Raw genomic sequence first — 16,824 nt, 5'->3', positions numbered from 1 at the left:
TCTGAGCACTGTTGGTTTTTCGTTCATTTTGAATTCTCCGTGAGTGCTTCATGTTCTCTGAAGCGGTGGAAGAGACGTTTCCCTCCAGAGACCTGGAAACAGAGATTTCCACCTGATGAATTCCCACCAACGACAGCTGCTGCCCATTTATAAGCAGATGTTGTAATGAAGAACACTTCTTCCTCTCATTGTGTGTTCCAGATGTGGGAGGAGGCCATCACTCTGTGTAAGGAACTAGCTGAGCAGTACGAAAACGAGATCTTTGACTACGAGTTACTCAGCAAGAGACTGGTAAAGCACGACTCTCTCAAACCTTCACGCTGTATCTTCTGCACATGCTCTCACATTTCTCTCTGTATTTCACCCCCTCGTCCTTTTTTATTATTACTAAATGTCCTTTTATAGATGGTATTGATGTCCCTGATGTCCTAAGGGAGTTCTTGAAGGAAATGTTTATGCTTTTGATAGCAGCAGAAACATAGCTCACTTGGAGTTCAGCAGCTTATTTTTAACATATAAATGTTCCAGCTGCCAGTCTTTAAATAGATTCTAAATCTCACACACAGTTTTCTAAACTTCAGATATTGTTCCCAGTCATCTACACAAATACTACCAATGATTCAGCACAACCATTCATCCATGTTTAAAAAACAATACGTACTTGACCCTTTATGTCGTCCTTTAGATGAACTGGTTTGAGCTTCCTCAGTTACCACATGACCCCCAAAGTGTGATTCTTCGTTGCTAATCACCAGCAACTTAAAACCGCTCCCAACCCTTCTAGATTCATCCTCTCAATCACTCCTCTGTTTCTTTCATCTCTTGCCTAAACAATAAAGCAGAAGTCATTCCCTCCATTCCCAAACCCAGCACCACCTTCTCCTCCATCTCCCCTTCGCTCGACTCTCTTTCCCCCTCTCCACAGAGAATTACACTTGTTCCCAACAATGAAAAGAACCCTTTCTTTATACGACTGCATTAGTGTCTCTCTTTCTGCTAATGTAGAATTGATGTGGTTATATAAATTACAGACGTTGCCCTTGGATGCTGTGCGTTTTATTTGTGCTCCGTCGATCGCCCTCAAAGGCCCTGCGTCCTGCATTTCTGCTGAGTGTAGCTTTGTCATTGGCACACGCTGATGAAACTGCGACGGCTGCACACAGTGCACTTCTGAAACTCTCTCCTGAACACCTGCTCCGTCTCTCTCTCCCTCTCGACAGGAGAAGCAAGCCAAGTTCTATGAAAACATTATGAAGATCTTGAGGCCCAAACCAGACTACTTTGCAGTGGGCTACTACGGCCATGGCTACCCTCCATTCCTCAGGGTTTGTGTTTGTCACTGTTGGACGAGAAGTCTTCTTTTCTTAGAATAGAAGCAAACAGATTCACACGATGTGTGAGGAGCACGGAGGTATCACAGACTCCCTTCCTTGTGCAAAGAGGTAACAAAGACTCCATTATCAGCACTGAAGCTATTTAAGACTGCAGCAGTCTAAACACAGCAGTGAGATGATGAACAGAATGAGACATGAAGTACCTTATAGGAGCGTTGTAGATGTCAAGTGCAGAAATAAAATACCACATTGTTTATACTCCTTTACCCAATGGATATATTTCAGTGCTGTGGTCATGAGTTTGAGAATGATAGGGTAGAGAAAGGAGACAGGTGTGTGTAAGTTCTACCAGCTCTTTATGAACTGGCCTATGAGGAGGTTGGGATAAAAACAGGTTGTGTGTGTGATCGCAGGAGATGTAAGGGCTTAATCTGTAGCATGATCAACACCAGTCCATCTCTTGTGGCTTCAGAACAAGGTGTTTATCCACCGTGGCAAGGAGTACGAACGCAGGGAGGACTTTCAGAACCAGCTGATGAGCCAGTTCCCCAGCGCCGTGCGCCTCAACACCACCACCATCCCAGGAGATGACGTCAGGAGCTCTCCGCTGCAGTGTATCCTACTGCAAGCACCAGGGAAGCGCTGGCTGTAGCTCAACGGGGAGAGCGACCTGTTCTTTGACCTCAAGGTTAATAGTTTTATTCCCAACTCCTCCCGTCTGCACGTTGAAGTGTCCTTGATCTGAACCACAAGGTCGTCTCCTGGTGCTTTAGAGCCAACTGCTCCTTATGCTTAACCCTTGTGTTGCTTTCCGGTCAATTTGACCCGATTCAATGTTTCACCCTCCTGTCGCCTTCGGGTCAATATGACCCGATTCAATGTTTAACCCTCCTGTTACCTTTATATTTACTAACATATTTTACCCTTGAGGTCAATATGACCCCAGCTATTAAAATCTCCAGAAAATTATTAGAATTAATATTGTTTTCCAAGTTTACGTGTGACGTACTTTATGTTTGTTTGTTGACTCCCGAAAGAACACCGACATTAAACATTGAATCGGGTCAAATTGACCCGAAGGCGACAGGAGGGTTAAGATGGGTTAAATGCAGAGGTTTGTTTTGAGAGATGATGCTTCAAATAAAGTACACTTAGTGTAGTGGAGCAATGCTGTTGTTGAATTAAATTAAATGAACACCCTAATAGAAAATGTGATACATAATGTAACTATTTTAATTACTCCATCAAAGTAGAACAACATATTATTTTGGATTTATTTTCGAATAAATGTTTTAAACAGGTTAACACAGCTGTGATTCTCCTCAGGTCAGACAGTGAGCATTTCAAGGTGGACAGCCGGTTCACTGCTGGAAAACAAGCTTCACACTGTACGGACATGTTGGAGCCCACTTCTGACTTCAGGGGGACTATATTGTTGAATTTCCAGTCCTGAAAAGCGTTCTTGGCACCCGTTGGCTTGTTGCAGACTCTGGGTGCTTTGAGCAATGCACATTAATGTGATTGGCCGAGGAGAGGTGGTGCACATTCAAACGAGAATCAATCAAAAATAACGTAAACATTTTTAGCACATACCGCCAAGTGAATGGAGACTGCCCGGTTGAGAGGCAGCTCCTTGTAAGACATTCCTGTACCTGTAACCGAAAATGCATTGTGTAATTACATCATGCTGAGATGAAACGTAGATGTTTCGTTTACTTTCGCTGTACCTCTTATATTAAAGCTCAGCCGCTGGAGGTCTGATGCATCTCTCAACCATCAGTCTTATTTTCCGACGCAGATATTTTGAGATGCATGTTGTGATGTTGTTTTCCTGAGTGATCTGAACCAGATATCCAGTGTTTCACAGTGAGGCCGGTCCTGGAGATTCCTCCTCGCCTGAAGAGCAAACCGGTTCCCGACCAGATTATCAAGTTTGTTAAACAACATGTTTTAGTAGTTTGAGAATTTAAAAAAACTGTGAAATGATATGCAGTGAAAATAATAGACAGTCCTGATATTGTCTAGTTCTGTGTTTCTTATGTTGCAGCTTCTACAAATCCAACTACGTGCAGCGTTTCCACTACTCCAGACCCGTGAGGAAAGGACCCGTGGACCCCAACAACGAGTTTGTTGTGAGTTTGTATGGAAACACTTAAGACTACTGGGACCATGAATTATAATGTACTCGCATCGTCTGAAAAGATGAGCTCCTGTTAAATGAGATGATTTGTTTGTATTATAGCAGAGTGTGGGATAGCAGATTATATTATATGATTTCAAATGAGCATTAAAGACGCAACGTTTAAGATTAGATAATATATTGATGAAGACAAGATGTAAAACAAATGGCCGATGAAAAATAGAGCGCCTAATGTTCAAGAAAATAAGTATATAAATGAATAAAGACCAAAAACACTGAGAAAAAATAAATAGGGATATGCAGGACCGATGGGAAGAAGTAGGAATGTGATTATCTCTTCCAGATTATTTATTTTCTCCTAATAAGAGATTTATTGATTTCCAAAGGGTCAAACTATTGAGGGTGAAGAGTGAAGATATTCTCCAACACGCAAGAGAACAGAAAGAAATACATAAATGGTTAAAAAAGAAGAGGTTTTTTATTACCTTTGAGGCGTAATGAAGGGATAATGTCATATTAGACACGAGGACCTGTGTGGAAATGTTCCCCGTGATCTCACGCCATGCCAGTACGTAGAGACCACCACAAAAGGCCCCACACAATCCGACCAAGAGACTGGATCTGCCTCATAACTCTGACGACACCCTGAAACCCTGCTGGTCAGGACCAGACCAAGTCCTGATGCCGCCAGTACAGCAGTCGGGGGTTAAAGTTGCTGGTGGCATCGTTGGGATTGGCCTCTTATGCAGAGAGAAAACACAGTTAATGGAGTAGAAGGAACTGGAGGATGGCCACCGTTAACTCAGGAGCGGAGGAGTAACGCCACTGAATAGGAAGCTACAGCTAAAGACTGAAGAACATGGGGTCAAGAGCCTCCAGCCGCTCTGCCCCTCGCCTCTGGAACTCCCTCCCCCCTGACATCAGAAACATTGACTCAATCATTTTATTCAAAACTCACCTTTTCAGGCAGGCCTATGCCTAACGTGTTCCCCCTCTTGGTTGCTCTGCTGCAGACTGTTCTGCTTTTTAACTGTTCTGCTTTAATTGTGTCCATCCTTGAACTGTTTTACTGTGTTGTACGGCGACCTTGAGTGCCTTGAAAGGCGCCTTATCAAATAAAAATGTATTAACATCCACCCACAGCGATGACACCAGCCCAATACAGCAAACTTCTGAACAGGACTTGAGACATTTAGTCTTCAGCAGCATTACATGTTTGGAAAGGGTTTAATACAGGATGAGCATTCATTCCCAAGTGGCTGAAACTCACCTTGTTGTCTTGTTTTTTAATTGACTTTTTTTAAACTTTCCATTCCTGTGTTTTAGTCGATGTGGATTGAACGCACAACCTTCACCACCGTGTATAAGCTGCCGGGGATCCTGCGCTGGTTTGAGGCGACTGACATGAAACATGTGAGTGCATGTGTGTGTGTGTGGGTGGGTGGGTGGGTGGTGGGGGGGGGGGGGGTTACTCCATCAGCTCACAGCAAGCATGGAGTAACCCCCCACCACCACCACCACCATCAACACCTGCTGTGAGCTATTGTCTCCAGTGCTGCGTGTTCTGGTGTCACCACCACTGATTCAAAAAACATTTTCTTGTTTTCTTCTTGTTTTCTTCCCCCCCTCGGCTCCAGACGACCTTGTCTCCGTTGGAGAACGCCATAGAGACGATGGAGTCCACCAATGAGAAGATTCTGACCATGATTAACCAATATCAGGCTGATTGGACCCTTCCCATCAACCCCCTCTCTATGCTGCTCAATGGCATCGTGGACCCAGCTGTCATGGGCGGCTTTGCCAAGTATGAAAAGGTAAATAAAAATAATAATGAGGTAAATAAAGGTAAATAATAATAATAAATAAATATGGTAAACAAATAAGGTAAATAAATAATAATAATCCTGAAATGTCCCCGCTGTGGGACTAATAAAGGAATATCTAATCTAATAAAGATGTAAAGAATTTCCCAATTTATAACCCTCTGCTATCACCTTTGACATAGTTTAAAATCCATTGTTTAGTTAGTACACCTATCACAAGTTTACTTTGATTTTGGCTTGCTTTGCATAGGCCTAGATTTTGTATTTAAAAAAGCTATAATTCATTGAAAAAGATTGACCCACCTCAGTACTTTTTAATTTATATACACAGACTATGTCATCTTCAGAGTACATTCAATACCACTTCCTGAGGGTGGCTTACAAATAAATAAAAAAATTACATTAAATACATGGAACTTATTTGAGAAGTATTAGAGTTCATCCTCAAACAGTGTGATAATATCACACAGGTTGAATTCAGGGGCCCTAGAAAGTGCACATGTGGGTGAAGAAGACTAATTCATATACAAACTGAACAGGTTACTGGGGAGGTGATACGTATAGCCGCAATTTCTTCAATGAGTTTGTAATTTGTCTTCTGTATCAGGCGTTCTTTACCGACGAGTACAACCAGCAGCACCCAGAGGACAGAGACAAATTGCTGCGCCTCAAAGACCTCATCGCATGGCAGGTACTGAACATGCCAGCACACATTTGTGAATACACGTACACACACAAATAAATATGTTGCTTTTATGTGGTCGTTCTGTTGACACCATAATATTTGTATTTCTAGATCCCTTTACTGGGAGGGGGGATCTCGCTCCATGGGAAGAGAGTGATGGATGACCTGCGTCCTTTCCAAGAGCGCATGGAGGAGTGTTTCAAGCAGCTGAAGAAGAAAGTGGAGAAGGAGTACGGAGTGAGAGAGCTGGTAAGAACTGATGAGGGAGAAGAGGCCAAATGTGGGGAGTGACTTTTTACTAAAGGGTGGTGTTTCTCTATAATCCCATACATGTTCTTTTCTGCAAGGCTGGTCAAATAGTTACTGTGGAAAAGCTACGCTAATTAAGTTGCAAATGAGCTGCCCCGGCGGATATTAAAAGACCAAAGCACTTTGAAAAGCCTTTGAGTGTATTGTTGATGTAGAATTTGTACCCTTTTAAATGCTCTACAACCAGAGCATGATGGGATGCCCTTGAGGAGCGATTAGACTAATGATGGGCGAAGGGATGCACTGTGTCGAAGAGGAACTCCACTGGCTTTTGCTTTGATTACATTTTTTAATGATGTTCTCCGGCTTTGTTCCACAGTTAGTGTCGGTAAAGTAATATCCTTGTTGTCTGATATATTATAGTCGTGCCCTATTGAGCAATGTTCACCTCTCTATTTCCAGCCGGACATGGATGAGAGGAAGTCCACTCGTCCTCGCTCCATGCTGCGCTCCATTCGTCAGTCCATCATCTCCATCTCCTCACTGCAGGGATCTGAATGTGGGACTCTAACTAAGCTCCATGCAGACAGGTAGCTCGGTCATAAATGTATCCAGTTTTAAAAGTCTGTCTTTATTTTGGGCCCAATCTCCACACTGGACCACGGGGGAGGACATGTTTAGTCTACTGCTGAATTGTGTTTAGAGTTGTTTCTATTTCTTCCTTCATTCCCACATCGATGCACATACTGTATATGTCTCTATGCTTAAATGTGAAAGCATATATGGTTGTCTCTGTGAGGCACTTTGGTGCGAAACATTGCGTTTCAAGTGCTACATAAATCAAATGAATTGAAATTGACATGTACACCCTATATATGGGTTGACGGATGAATTTACCGAGTGACCTAGAGTGTGAAGAGAAGCCCGGCGCTCGCTGCAAGAATGACAAAGCACATGTACTTTAGTGCAATAACATGTCCATACCTTTCTAATTAATGGTATACGGTCAAACAAACATCTTATTTCAATCTGCAATGATGTATTCTTCATTTAAAAATGTACGCCACAACAACAAAAGTTACATTCAATCCCCTTTATTTGCAACCTGCACCCTTCCTGCCTCCTCCCAGGGATTCCCCCCCAGAGTCGCCCTCCTGGACCTCCACCTTGTCACGCTCCAGCGGCAGCATCAGTGCAAGTGCAGTGGTGACGGTGGGGGATGCAGAGGTAAAGCTGAGGAAGAGTAAGAAGAAGAAGAAGAAGAGGAGCAGCATGATCTTCATCACAGAGGAAAGAGATAGGACGAGTACACTGGACTCCAAACGGGTGAGACTGAGCTTTAGTGGAAGGCAGACCATGGGATGAAAGATGAAAGGTAGAAAGAAAGAAGTTATTGAGCGCTAGAGCTGAGCATCTGTGGAGGAGTGGTTGCTGAATGCTGCGTGATCTCTGTCTCCCTCTAGCTGTCCAAGAAACAGGAGTTCCGCAGTGACACCAACCTGTCTGAGCCGAATGAAGGAAAGGTGTTGCTGACCAACGCCAACTCCAGATCCCTGCCCGCCATCACAGGTGACTAACGTACATGACATCACATGCTGCTGCCTAGTGCACTGGAAGTGAGTTTGACCTGTTAACCAAAGGCACAAAGGTCAACATAGAAAGGCATGTCCTGTGTAGTTCTGCTGACACATACGGTCACGGCAGGAATATGCCTGTTTAAAAAATAATGTGTGTTAAAAACAAATTGTCTAGCTGTTGCAGTAATACCCTGAGCTAAAAGAAACGCTGATGCGAAGTGGCACAATAGTAAATCAGATTTGTTGATTGTAATAGTTTCAGGAATGGGCACCGACCTCATTCAGTGTATTCATCATGGCTTAAGTTACATAACCCGTCACCTCAAAACGTGTGTATGTGTCTCTGGCATCCTGCCATGTTGGTCCAGGCCCGCTGAGCCAGCATCGACTATGGTGTGGTGACACCGTGTCTGTTGAGCATCGCTGACTACAGCTGTGCAGCCTCTCTGAACATACACACAGTTCTCCTGGTGACAACAGCCTGAGTCCCTTTAAATGGTCCGGCTGCAGGAGGAGAGTTCATTGTCAGTTGGTTATGAATGAGACAAACACTAAATGTTTTTCTGTGTGGAGGTCTGTCCTTGGCGGTGATGGGGGGTGCAGAGGAGCTGGACTCTGTCAGAGCCAAGAGGGACAGTAAGAGCATGTCTGTCTGTGTGAACTCTGACCGAACAGCCGACAGACGCTCAAAGGGCGTCATCAACCTCCTCTTCAAGTCCAAGGTGAGACCAACAGGTTTCATGCCGGCTGACGTTCAGGATTCAGAACTGCAGGTTGGGTGTAGATTGAAAGGATTTTGGATAATGTGCTTTTTGCATTTTCTTGCTGAAACTGAAAAGGGAATATTGTCAACAGGGGAAGGTTAGCTTAGCATAACAGCTGGAGACAGACGGCAACCGTTAGCCTCGCTCTGTTCAATAGTATACACACTATGCTATGGTCATCTACGCTAAGAAAACCAGCAGCTGGCTGGCTTCATATTTATCAAACATGAGAGTGGTATCGATCCTTTCATCTAACTCGTGGCAAGAAAATTAATATGAATATTTACTATCATCACAACATCAGTCTTATCCCAATTATTACAAATAGTGGTAACATGTAAAAGGTCTGATCTACTTATATTTGAATATTGTTACACAATTTTCCAGACATATTTCATTTATGTTAACCTCCAACGAAGAGAACAACTAGTGTTTACATTGTGTCTGTCATTTGTTTCAACAGAGCTCCAAATCAGAGGACGTGAAGCCCAGTGATTCAGCCAAAGGCAGCGCCAATCATTTCTGAAATCCTTTCTTTTTTTTCCTTGAGTTATCTTTACGCGTTTGTTTTGCAAAGTTCACACAAACACATTATGCACACACCCACTCATTCACTCAGTCTGACTGACAGTCTTGCTATTGCCTTAATATAATTGATTTTACCTATCAATAAAGACTATTTCTGTGGCGTGGCCTTTTCCTGGTAATTCGAGTGATTTCCACTGAAGCTAAATGCCATCTTACAGCTCTTCAATCAATTCTGCTTCCACAAGAACGAGCAAACACAAACATGCTGCCGCCGTGCTTGATTAAAAAGCTTCTTATTATACGTTTTTCATCATTGTTGTGACTGACTGAAGTTAATGGGAAAATAATCACTTGATGAAGCACAAAGGTTTACCGTGTCATCCCAAAGGATTTTAAACACACTGCCAAAAGGCTTTGGAGCTGATACAACAAACAAAGTCTAATACATTCACAAATAATAGGGAGCAACAAACCTTGAAGCCCACTGTACAAAGACTACAGCGTGTGTTGTGTGCTCACAGAGACGAGACAAAACGGTTTAGCTTTTCTTTTTTTAAACCTAAATCATATTATATATTGTGCATGAGTTGGAACAACTATTTAAATTTTTTTTTAAATCTTAAAACGTGAAGCTTAAAAGGAATAGTGTGTTTCCTGGCTCTATTGAATGTATGTTCTAGTCTTCACAAAATGAATGCCCTTTTATATTTTGTTATGTAGATATGGTGCATTAACAGTACAATTTATTAGAAAAATGTCACATGTTAATTACATGTGATGGAGTAAATGTAACTAGTTACAACTTCTTAAATGCCCGTTTCCTGAAATGTTGGGCGAGTGATTTATTATTTTACGATGTCATAGATTTGGTTTGGTCTTTTGTGCTTGTCACTGGTAATCTGTGTTGATGTTGCTAGACACGAGCACATTGGTTCCCCAAATAATCTGAACGCTGAGTAAGAGGGAGTGTAAACAATGTAAGTAATAAAGGAGGGACAGGTCTGCAGGGGCACAGATCTCCCTGGATCGGAGGAACTTTTGTCATCCAGAGGAAAAAAAGTCAAGTCAAAGTCCAGAGAGTGTTGAGATGATTTTGTCTTTTCTCCTGCAGCAGAAGAAAGAACGTGAGGAGGAGAAACATCGCAGCCTTTAGGCCAGTGTGAAACTTTATTGTCTTCACTCTGCTCGCTGGTGATACCCACGGGTACAGTCAACCTGCAGGCCCGCCCTGATCCATAGAACACACCGCTTCAACGTCCTGACAGGTAGTGACGAGGTGAAGCTGGCAGGATATTAACTGAAGTCTTACTTTCTTCATTGACTTTAGTGACATTTTAATAAAAATATTGAGATCAATTCTTAAAATAAGACCGACTGTTGCATACGATGAATATGAATTAGTGGCCAGGGCAGTAAATCAGAGAGATAACAAATCACCTACATTGTAAAAATGTAATTACGTAAGGAAAAAAATGATTCATATATGTGGATGAATGTCTCCCATTTGCCCTATGGTGGTATTATTTCCTCACAGCCTCTGAGCTCTGTCCTGTAGGAGTACAGACATTCAGAGGACGATTACGAACAACGGAGACATTTTCCTTTCTCTTATTAAAACTGTCATTATCTGGTGTTTCTCTATTTAAAGTTGCAGAATAGCCTTATACAATTCATCCAAGTCCTGTACTGCAATACTTCAGTCTGGGATGTGGATCTTCTGATCAAACCATTGCTCCACCACAGAGTGATGATATCAGTAGAGCAAGAAAGGGATGGATGGGTGGCTCAGTCAAATGATATGCGCTGTGTGTGTTCACAAGGGATGAAAGCGCCGCATTGGATCACTGACCAACAGATTAATTCCCTTCTAAAATACCAAGACTGTCTTGCAAAGTTACCTAAATACGAATCAATAAAATCTCTTGTGTATGAAGTGAGAAATGTGTAAAACATTGACTTTTAAAAGTACCACCAAAGAATCATTAATGGCGCTTGGCTTCATTTATTATATTCATATCAAAGTTAATGATCCTGCTCTGTGGCTTCTTGGGTTCCCCGATGGTAAACATGTCAAAAACTCAAGACACAACTCCTGCAATTATGATGAAGTGTTACTTTGAGCCTCTGTTGTGTGGTGCCTTGTCCTAAGAATTTCAGTGCCCAGTCTGACCCTGTGTCATTCTGTGTATCTGACAATAAAAGACTTGACTTGACTTGACTTGACGGGATGTCAGAGTCCAGTGGTTTTCATTGGAGCTGTCGGTTTGTTCGGTGCTGTACTTACACGTCTTATTAACCCTTGTGTTGCCTTAGGGTCATTTTGACCCGAATCAATATTACACCCTTCCCCCGCCTTAGGATTAATTTGACCCCATTCAATGTTTAATGTCGGTGTTCTTTCGGTAGTCAACAAACAAACATAAAGTGCCTCACACTTAAACTTGGAAAACAATATTAATTCTAATAATTTTCTGGAGGTTTTAATTGCTGGCGTCAAATTGAACCCAAAGGGTAAAATATGTTAGTAAATATAAAGGTAACAGGAGGGTGAAACATTGAATCGGGTCAAAATGACCCAAAGGCGGGGGGAGGGTGTAATATTGATTCGGGTCAAAATGACCCTAAGGCAACACAAGGGTTAATTGGTATAATTTATATGCTCAGATGGCATCTTGCCCGCTGAATCTGAAGAATTGTTATGGCATCCAACCCAACTTCATGTCTAAAGTTTCTCGGTTCTGTTCAGATCAGAACTGGGGGTCAAGCGGTCAGACAAGCTCTTACATGTGGAGGCCTGCATGTGCAACAGACACTCAGGGTTTACTGTAAACAACATAAAGAGACCGCCTCCGTGTTTACCTAATGTATATCACTTAATCACTAAATATTTTCCTCAAGATTAATGCTTTATTTAAATATCTCTGTATATATATATATTTATTATGTAAAGGGATAAATACACTAAGAGACACATACATATATACATAAGATTCTGCCGGCTCTGGACAGACAGAAAAGCCTATACTTAAAAAATATATATCAATATAGAAACTAAGCTGTATCTTGTTCGCGCTTCCCCCAGAGAGATAAAATCATCAAACACTTTAAAGAGTGGATGCGTTTGTTTAACGCCGTTTAAGATGTTAGTCGGGGAATGTGATTAAAGCACAGTCTAAGGTCTAATTTATTTATGATGGAGTGAAGTGGTCCGTAAATTATAGATTGAGCTCACTGGAGTTTTCAATATCTAAACTGCACAGCTGCATGAGCTCTGCTGAGATGTGCAGCTCCGCTCTGTCGGAAAGCATAATGAATTTCATAATGGGCAGTTCCATCAGCAAGCGGTCTGAAGACAATTTAGTATTCATGTGCAGATTTCAGTTTAAAGAAATGAATGGGAAGGTAATAAAGGTGGTAATTAAGAAACAGTGTTACTAATGTGTAGGCAACGCAGTGGAAGCGATATCATTTACACCTAATTTAGAGCAAATTATAGATCAGCATTATAAATTCCTCATAAGCGTTTTCATTATTTAAACAAGTGTGGCATGAAAACGACCCGTAGACCTGAGGATGGCGTGAGATGAGGGCTGTAGTTATGATATGTGCTCACTAGGGGGCAGTAGAGTGTAAGGCTTTAGAGGACAGAGAGGAACGACGACACGGATCACCGTCATGCATGTCGTGAATCCTCAGAGGAACAAAAATGTAAGACTGAATGGAATATGTTCTGGTCAGTTGTAAGAGCAGGAGAGGTGAGGTCTGGACCGCCCCTGTGAGAATAAAGGCTTCAGTGAATCTCTGCTCCTCACACCTGCAGCTGTGTCGTTAGCTGCACAGCTGCAGGGACTGTCTGCTCCTCTCCTCTCTAAGTGAGCAACCCCCTCCCCAAGATGGCAGCTGGTAGAATCATGAAGGGTACCTCATTACATCCCCACACATCCTGTATTTTTGCAACACAGCTATTAGTTTGAACTGTTGGCCGTGGGGATGCGCCCGTACTATTTGCCGAGAGAGTTCACGTCCGCCATTGTGGTTGTCGTGTACGTGCCACCATCAGCTGACGCTGAGGAAGCAGTGGACACCATCCACTCCACTGTGTCTGCACTGCTGAATCAACAGCCTGGAGCATTCATGGCTATCACTGGTGACTTTAACCACACCACATTGGATAAAGCTCTGCCAACCTTCCATCAATACATAGACTGCCCAACAAGGAACAATAAAACTCTGGACTTGCTGTATGCTAATACTAAGGACGCATACAGCGCCACTGCCCTTCCCCCCCTCGGCAGGTCTGATCATGACCTGGTCCGGCTGACACCCAGGTATGTTCCTCTGGTGAAGAGGCTGCCGGTGACCACCAGGACTGTGAGGAGGTGGTCTCTGGAGGCTGACGACGCCCTACAGGACTGCTTCGAGTCAACGGACTGGGATGTGTTGTGTGGACCGCACGGGGAGGACATCAACAGGATGACCGACTGCATCACGGAATACATCAAGTTCTGTGAACACACCACCATCCCATCACGGACTGTGCGCTGCTTCCCCAACAACAAGCCCTGGATCACCAGGGACCTGAAGGCACTTCTTAACAAGAAGAAAGCTGCTTTCAGGTCTGGGGACAGGGATGAGCTGAGGAAAGCCCAGCGCAACCTGAAGGTGAAGCTCAGGGAGGGCAAGGACTCCTACAGGAGGAAGCTGGAGGCCAAACTCCAGCTGAACAACACAAAGGAGGTGTGGACTGGGATGAAGCAGATGACTGGCTTCAAGGTGGGAGGGAGACAGCCAGGGGGCTCCCTGGAGAGGGCCAACCAGCTGAACTGTTTCTTCAACAGGTTCAGTTCACAGCCCTCCCCCCCTGTCTCCTCCACACATCACACCTCCCAAACACCTCCCCCTCTGTCCCCCCTGTTGAGCTGCACATCCACCGAGCCCTCAATAACAATGGGCTCCTCCACCCTCCCCCCTCTCTCTGTCAGTGCGTTTACATGCAATCGAATTATTGGCTTAGTCGGACTGAAATCGAATTATCCGTTTCATGTAAACACCTTAGTCGGACTATGTGCGGTCCGACTTCGGTCCGATTAACACCCCTGGATAGCTCGGTCCGATCCAGTTGATAATTCGACTCGCGGCATGTAACTCTGAATTCGATTCGAACTGGACTTTGCGTCTTTGCGCATGCTCGAGATCCCGCCGCCCGCCCTCCTCCCTCCCTCCCATGTCGTGACCCGGAAGTCGAAAGAGACGATAAATTGTTTCTGCCGCCAGGTTGCAACAAATAACCAGTCCGCTGCTAACCATGTTGGTGCCCTAAGCATAACTCCTCATGATGCCCCCTGAGATAGGGTCTGTGTGCGGATGTGTCGGCGCGCATCACGGCAGAGCGATGCGACCGAGAAGTGTTAACGGGGAGTTGCTGAGCGATTAAATATATCTCTTGTTCTGCCTGTTTTCTGTTAAAAGGCGCTAATATTTCTAGACTGAAATAATATCGGCATTATAATTATTATAACTATGAGGATTTTATTAGTTGCCTATTTTGTGGTGCCCCCTCAGGACTTGGTGCCCACGCTGCAGCGTCGTGCAGCGTTATGGGAGCGGCGCTGCAAACAACGCTCTGGAGAACACAAGAGCCACCACACATTTCTGGACCGTAGAGCAGACATAATTTATGCTTAATGTATTGAAGGAGTTGAACATACTAAAGTTCATGGTTCTTTCTCGAAATGTTGATGTTGTTGTTGGTGGTGGTGAAGAGGTCAAGCGGAAATGGCTGTATCACCACGAGTTGTAATGAAAACAGCGCCACCTATCGTATCGGATATGACATGCTTTCGGCCAATGATTCGAATTACTCACTGCCATGTATATTGGGATAACAGCTGATCCCCCAAAAGATAGCATAGTCCGACTAAAGCAAGATTCGAATTATACCATCATGTAACCGCACTCTGTGACTACTGACCAGGTGAGAAGACAGCTGGAGAAACTACTCCAGCGCAAGGCGGAAGGTCCTGATGGCATCAGCCCCAGGGTCCTAAAGACCTGCGCCACCCAGCTGTCTGGTGTCCTGCAGCGCCTCTTCAACCTCAGCCTGAGGCAGGGGGAAGTCCCGGTGCTGTGGAAGACGTCGTGCCTGGTCCCTGTCCCAAAGAAGTCAACACCATCTGGCCTCAACGACTACCGACCGGTCGCCCTCACCTCCCATGTGATGAAGGTGCTGGAGAGGCTGGTCTTGGCCCACCTCCGGCCGCAGGTGAAATCGTTGCTGGACCCTCTGTAATTTGCTTACCAGCCTCATGTGGGAGTGGACGACGCCATCATCTACCTGCTGCAACGAGCTCAGTCGCAACTGGATGGAACCGGTGTCTCTGTGAGAGTCACTTTCTTTGACTTCTCCAGTGCATTTAACACCATCCAGCCACTGCTGCTGAGTGAGAAGCTGCGGGTGGCCGGTGTGGACGCGTCCACCATCTCCTGGATCACTGACTACCTCACGGGCAGACCACAGTTTGTCAGAATGGGCCGTGTGCTGTCTGGAACGGTGGTCAGTGATGTTGGAGCCCCACAGGGAACTGTTCTGTCTCCCTTCCTCTTCACCCTGTACACCAGTGACTTCCAGTACAACACGGAGTCATGCCATCTGCAGAAGTACTCTGATGACTCTGCAGTGGTCGGGTGTATTAGGGATGGACAGGAGGAGGAGTACAGGGCAGTGGTGAGTGACTTTGTAAAGTGGGCCGATGAGAATCACCTTCGGCTGAGAGATGGTGGTGGACTTCAGGAGGAAGGCGACAGCTCCTCCACCTCTGAGTGTCCTGGGAGTGGACGTGGACATGGTGGAGGAGTACAAGTACCTGGGCGTCTCCATCGACAGCCGACTGAACTGGAAGGCCAACATCAACGCTGTGTACAAGAAGGGGATGAGTCGACTCTTTTTCCTGAGAAAGCTTCGATCCTTCAACGTGTGCGGCAAGATGCTGGAGTTATTCTACCAGTCGGTTGTGGCCAGTGTGCTGCACTTTGCCATTGTCTGCTGGGGGAGCAGCATCGGAGCCGGTGACACCAGCCGTCTTAACAAACTGGTTAGGAAGGCTGGCTCCATCATCGGCTGCCAGCTGGAGCACCTGGAACAGGTGGTGGAGAGGAGGACGTTGAAGAAACTTGTGTCCATATTGGACAACCCAGACCACCCTCTCCACCACCTCCTACAGGGACAGAGGAGGACTTTCTCCAAACGTCTCCTCACGCTCCGCTGCCACAAGGACAGATACAGGAGAACATTCCTGCCGGCGGCTATGAGGCTCTATAACAGTTCACCTCTTGCCAGATCATAGTGCAATAACTACAACAATAACTGAATACTTACACTATGTTGATCTGCACTTCACACATCTCATTTGTTTGCACTACACACATACACACACATTTCATTTCATTTGCTCTGCACTCATACACACACTTTGCTTTTTGCACTCTGTCTATATTTAATATTTTTTGTATTTGATCTGTCAGTGTTGTTGTGTGTTGTGTATGCATGTGTGTTGTATATTTACATATATATTTTGTTTTGTATTTTACTTTTATTTTACTTGTATACTTCTATATCTTTCATCCCTGTTTCTTATATTTTGTGTTTTGTTTTTATTCTTGTGTGTTGCTGCTACTGTCACGACAAATTTCCCCTTGGAGATTAATAAAGTATATATCTATCTATC

At 44.3% G+C, this 16,824-nt stretch overlaps 1 protein-coding gene across 1 annotated transcript in view; it reads left to right on the top strand.

Annotated features, from left to right (window-relative positions):
• Positions 1-11,329, top strand: part of LOC130210182 (dedicator of cytokinesis protein 2-like) — a 109,375-nt gene extending 98,046 nt beyond the window's left edge. The window contains exons 38-51 of the mRNA XM_056440185.1: positions 202-291; positions 1,221-1,325; positions 1,807-1,948; positions 3,184-3,265; positions 3,382-3,466; positions 4,801-4,887; positions 5,112-5,288; positions 5,905-5,988; positions 6,094-6,231; positions 6,694-6,821; positions 7,362-7,557; positions 7,695-7,800; positions 8,382-8,530; positions 9,036-11,329. Of these exons, the coding sequence (XP_056296160.1) occupies positions 202-291; positions 1,221-1,325; positions 1,807-1,948; positions 3,184-3,265; positions 3,382-3,466; positions 4,801-4,887; positions 5,112-5,288; positions 5,905-5,988; positions 6,094-6,231; positions 6,694-6,821; positions 7,362-7,557; positions 7,695-7,800; positions 8,382-8,530; positions 9,036-9,098 (1,632 nt within the window). The 3' untranslated portion in view covers positions 9,099-11,329. The remainder of the gene's footprint in view (positions 1-201; positions 292-1,220; positions 1,326-1,806; positions 1,949-3,183; positions 3,266-3,381; positions 3,467-4,800; positions 4,888-5,111; positions 5,289-5,904; positions 5,989-6,093; positions 6,232-6,693; positions 6,822-7,361; positions 7,558-7,694; positions 7,801-8,381; positions 8,531-9,035) is intronic.
• The last annotated feature ends 5,495 nt before the right edge of the window (positions 11,330-16,824 follow it).

The sequence above is a fragment of the Pseudoliparis swirei genome, chromosome 19 (assembly GCF_029220125.1).
Source record: "Pseudoliparis swirei isolate HS2019 ecotype Mariana Trench chromosome 19, NWPU_hadal_v1, whole genome shotgun sequence".
In the NCBI taxonomy this organism is placed as follows: domain Eukaryota; kingdom Metazoa; phylum Chordata; class Actinopteri; order Perciformes; family Liparidae; genus Pseudoliparis; species Pseudoliparis swirei.
This window is presented reverse-complemented; position numbering and strand designations above follow the sequence as displayed.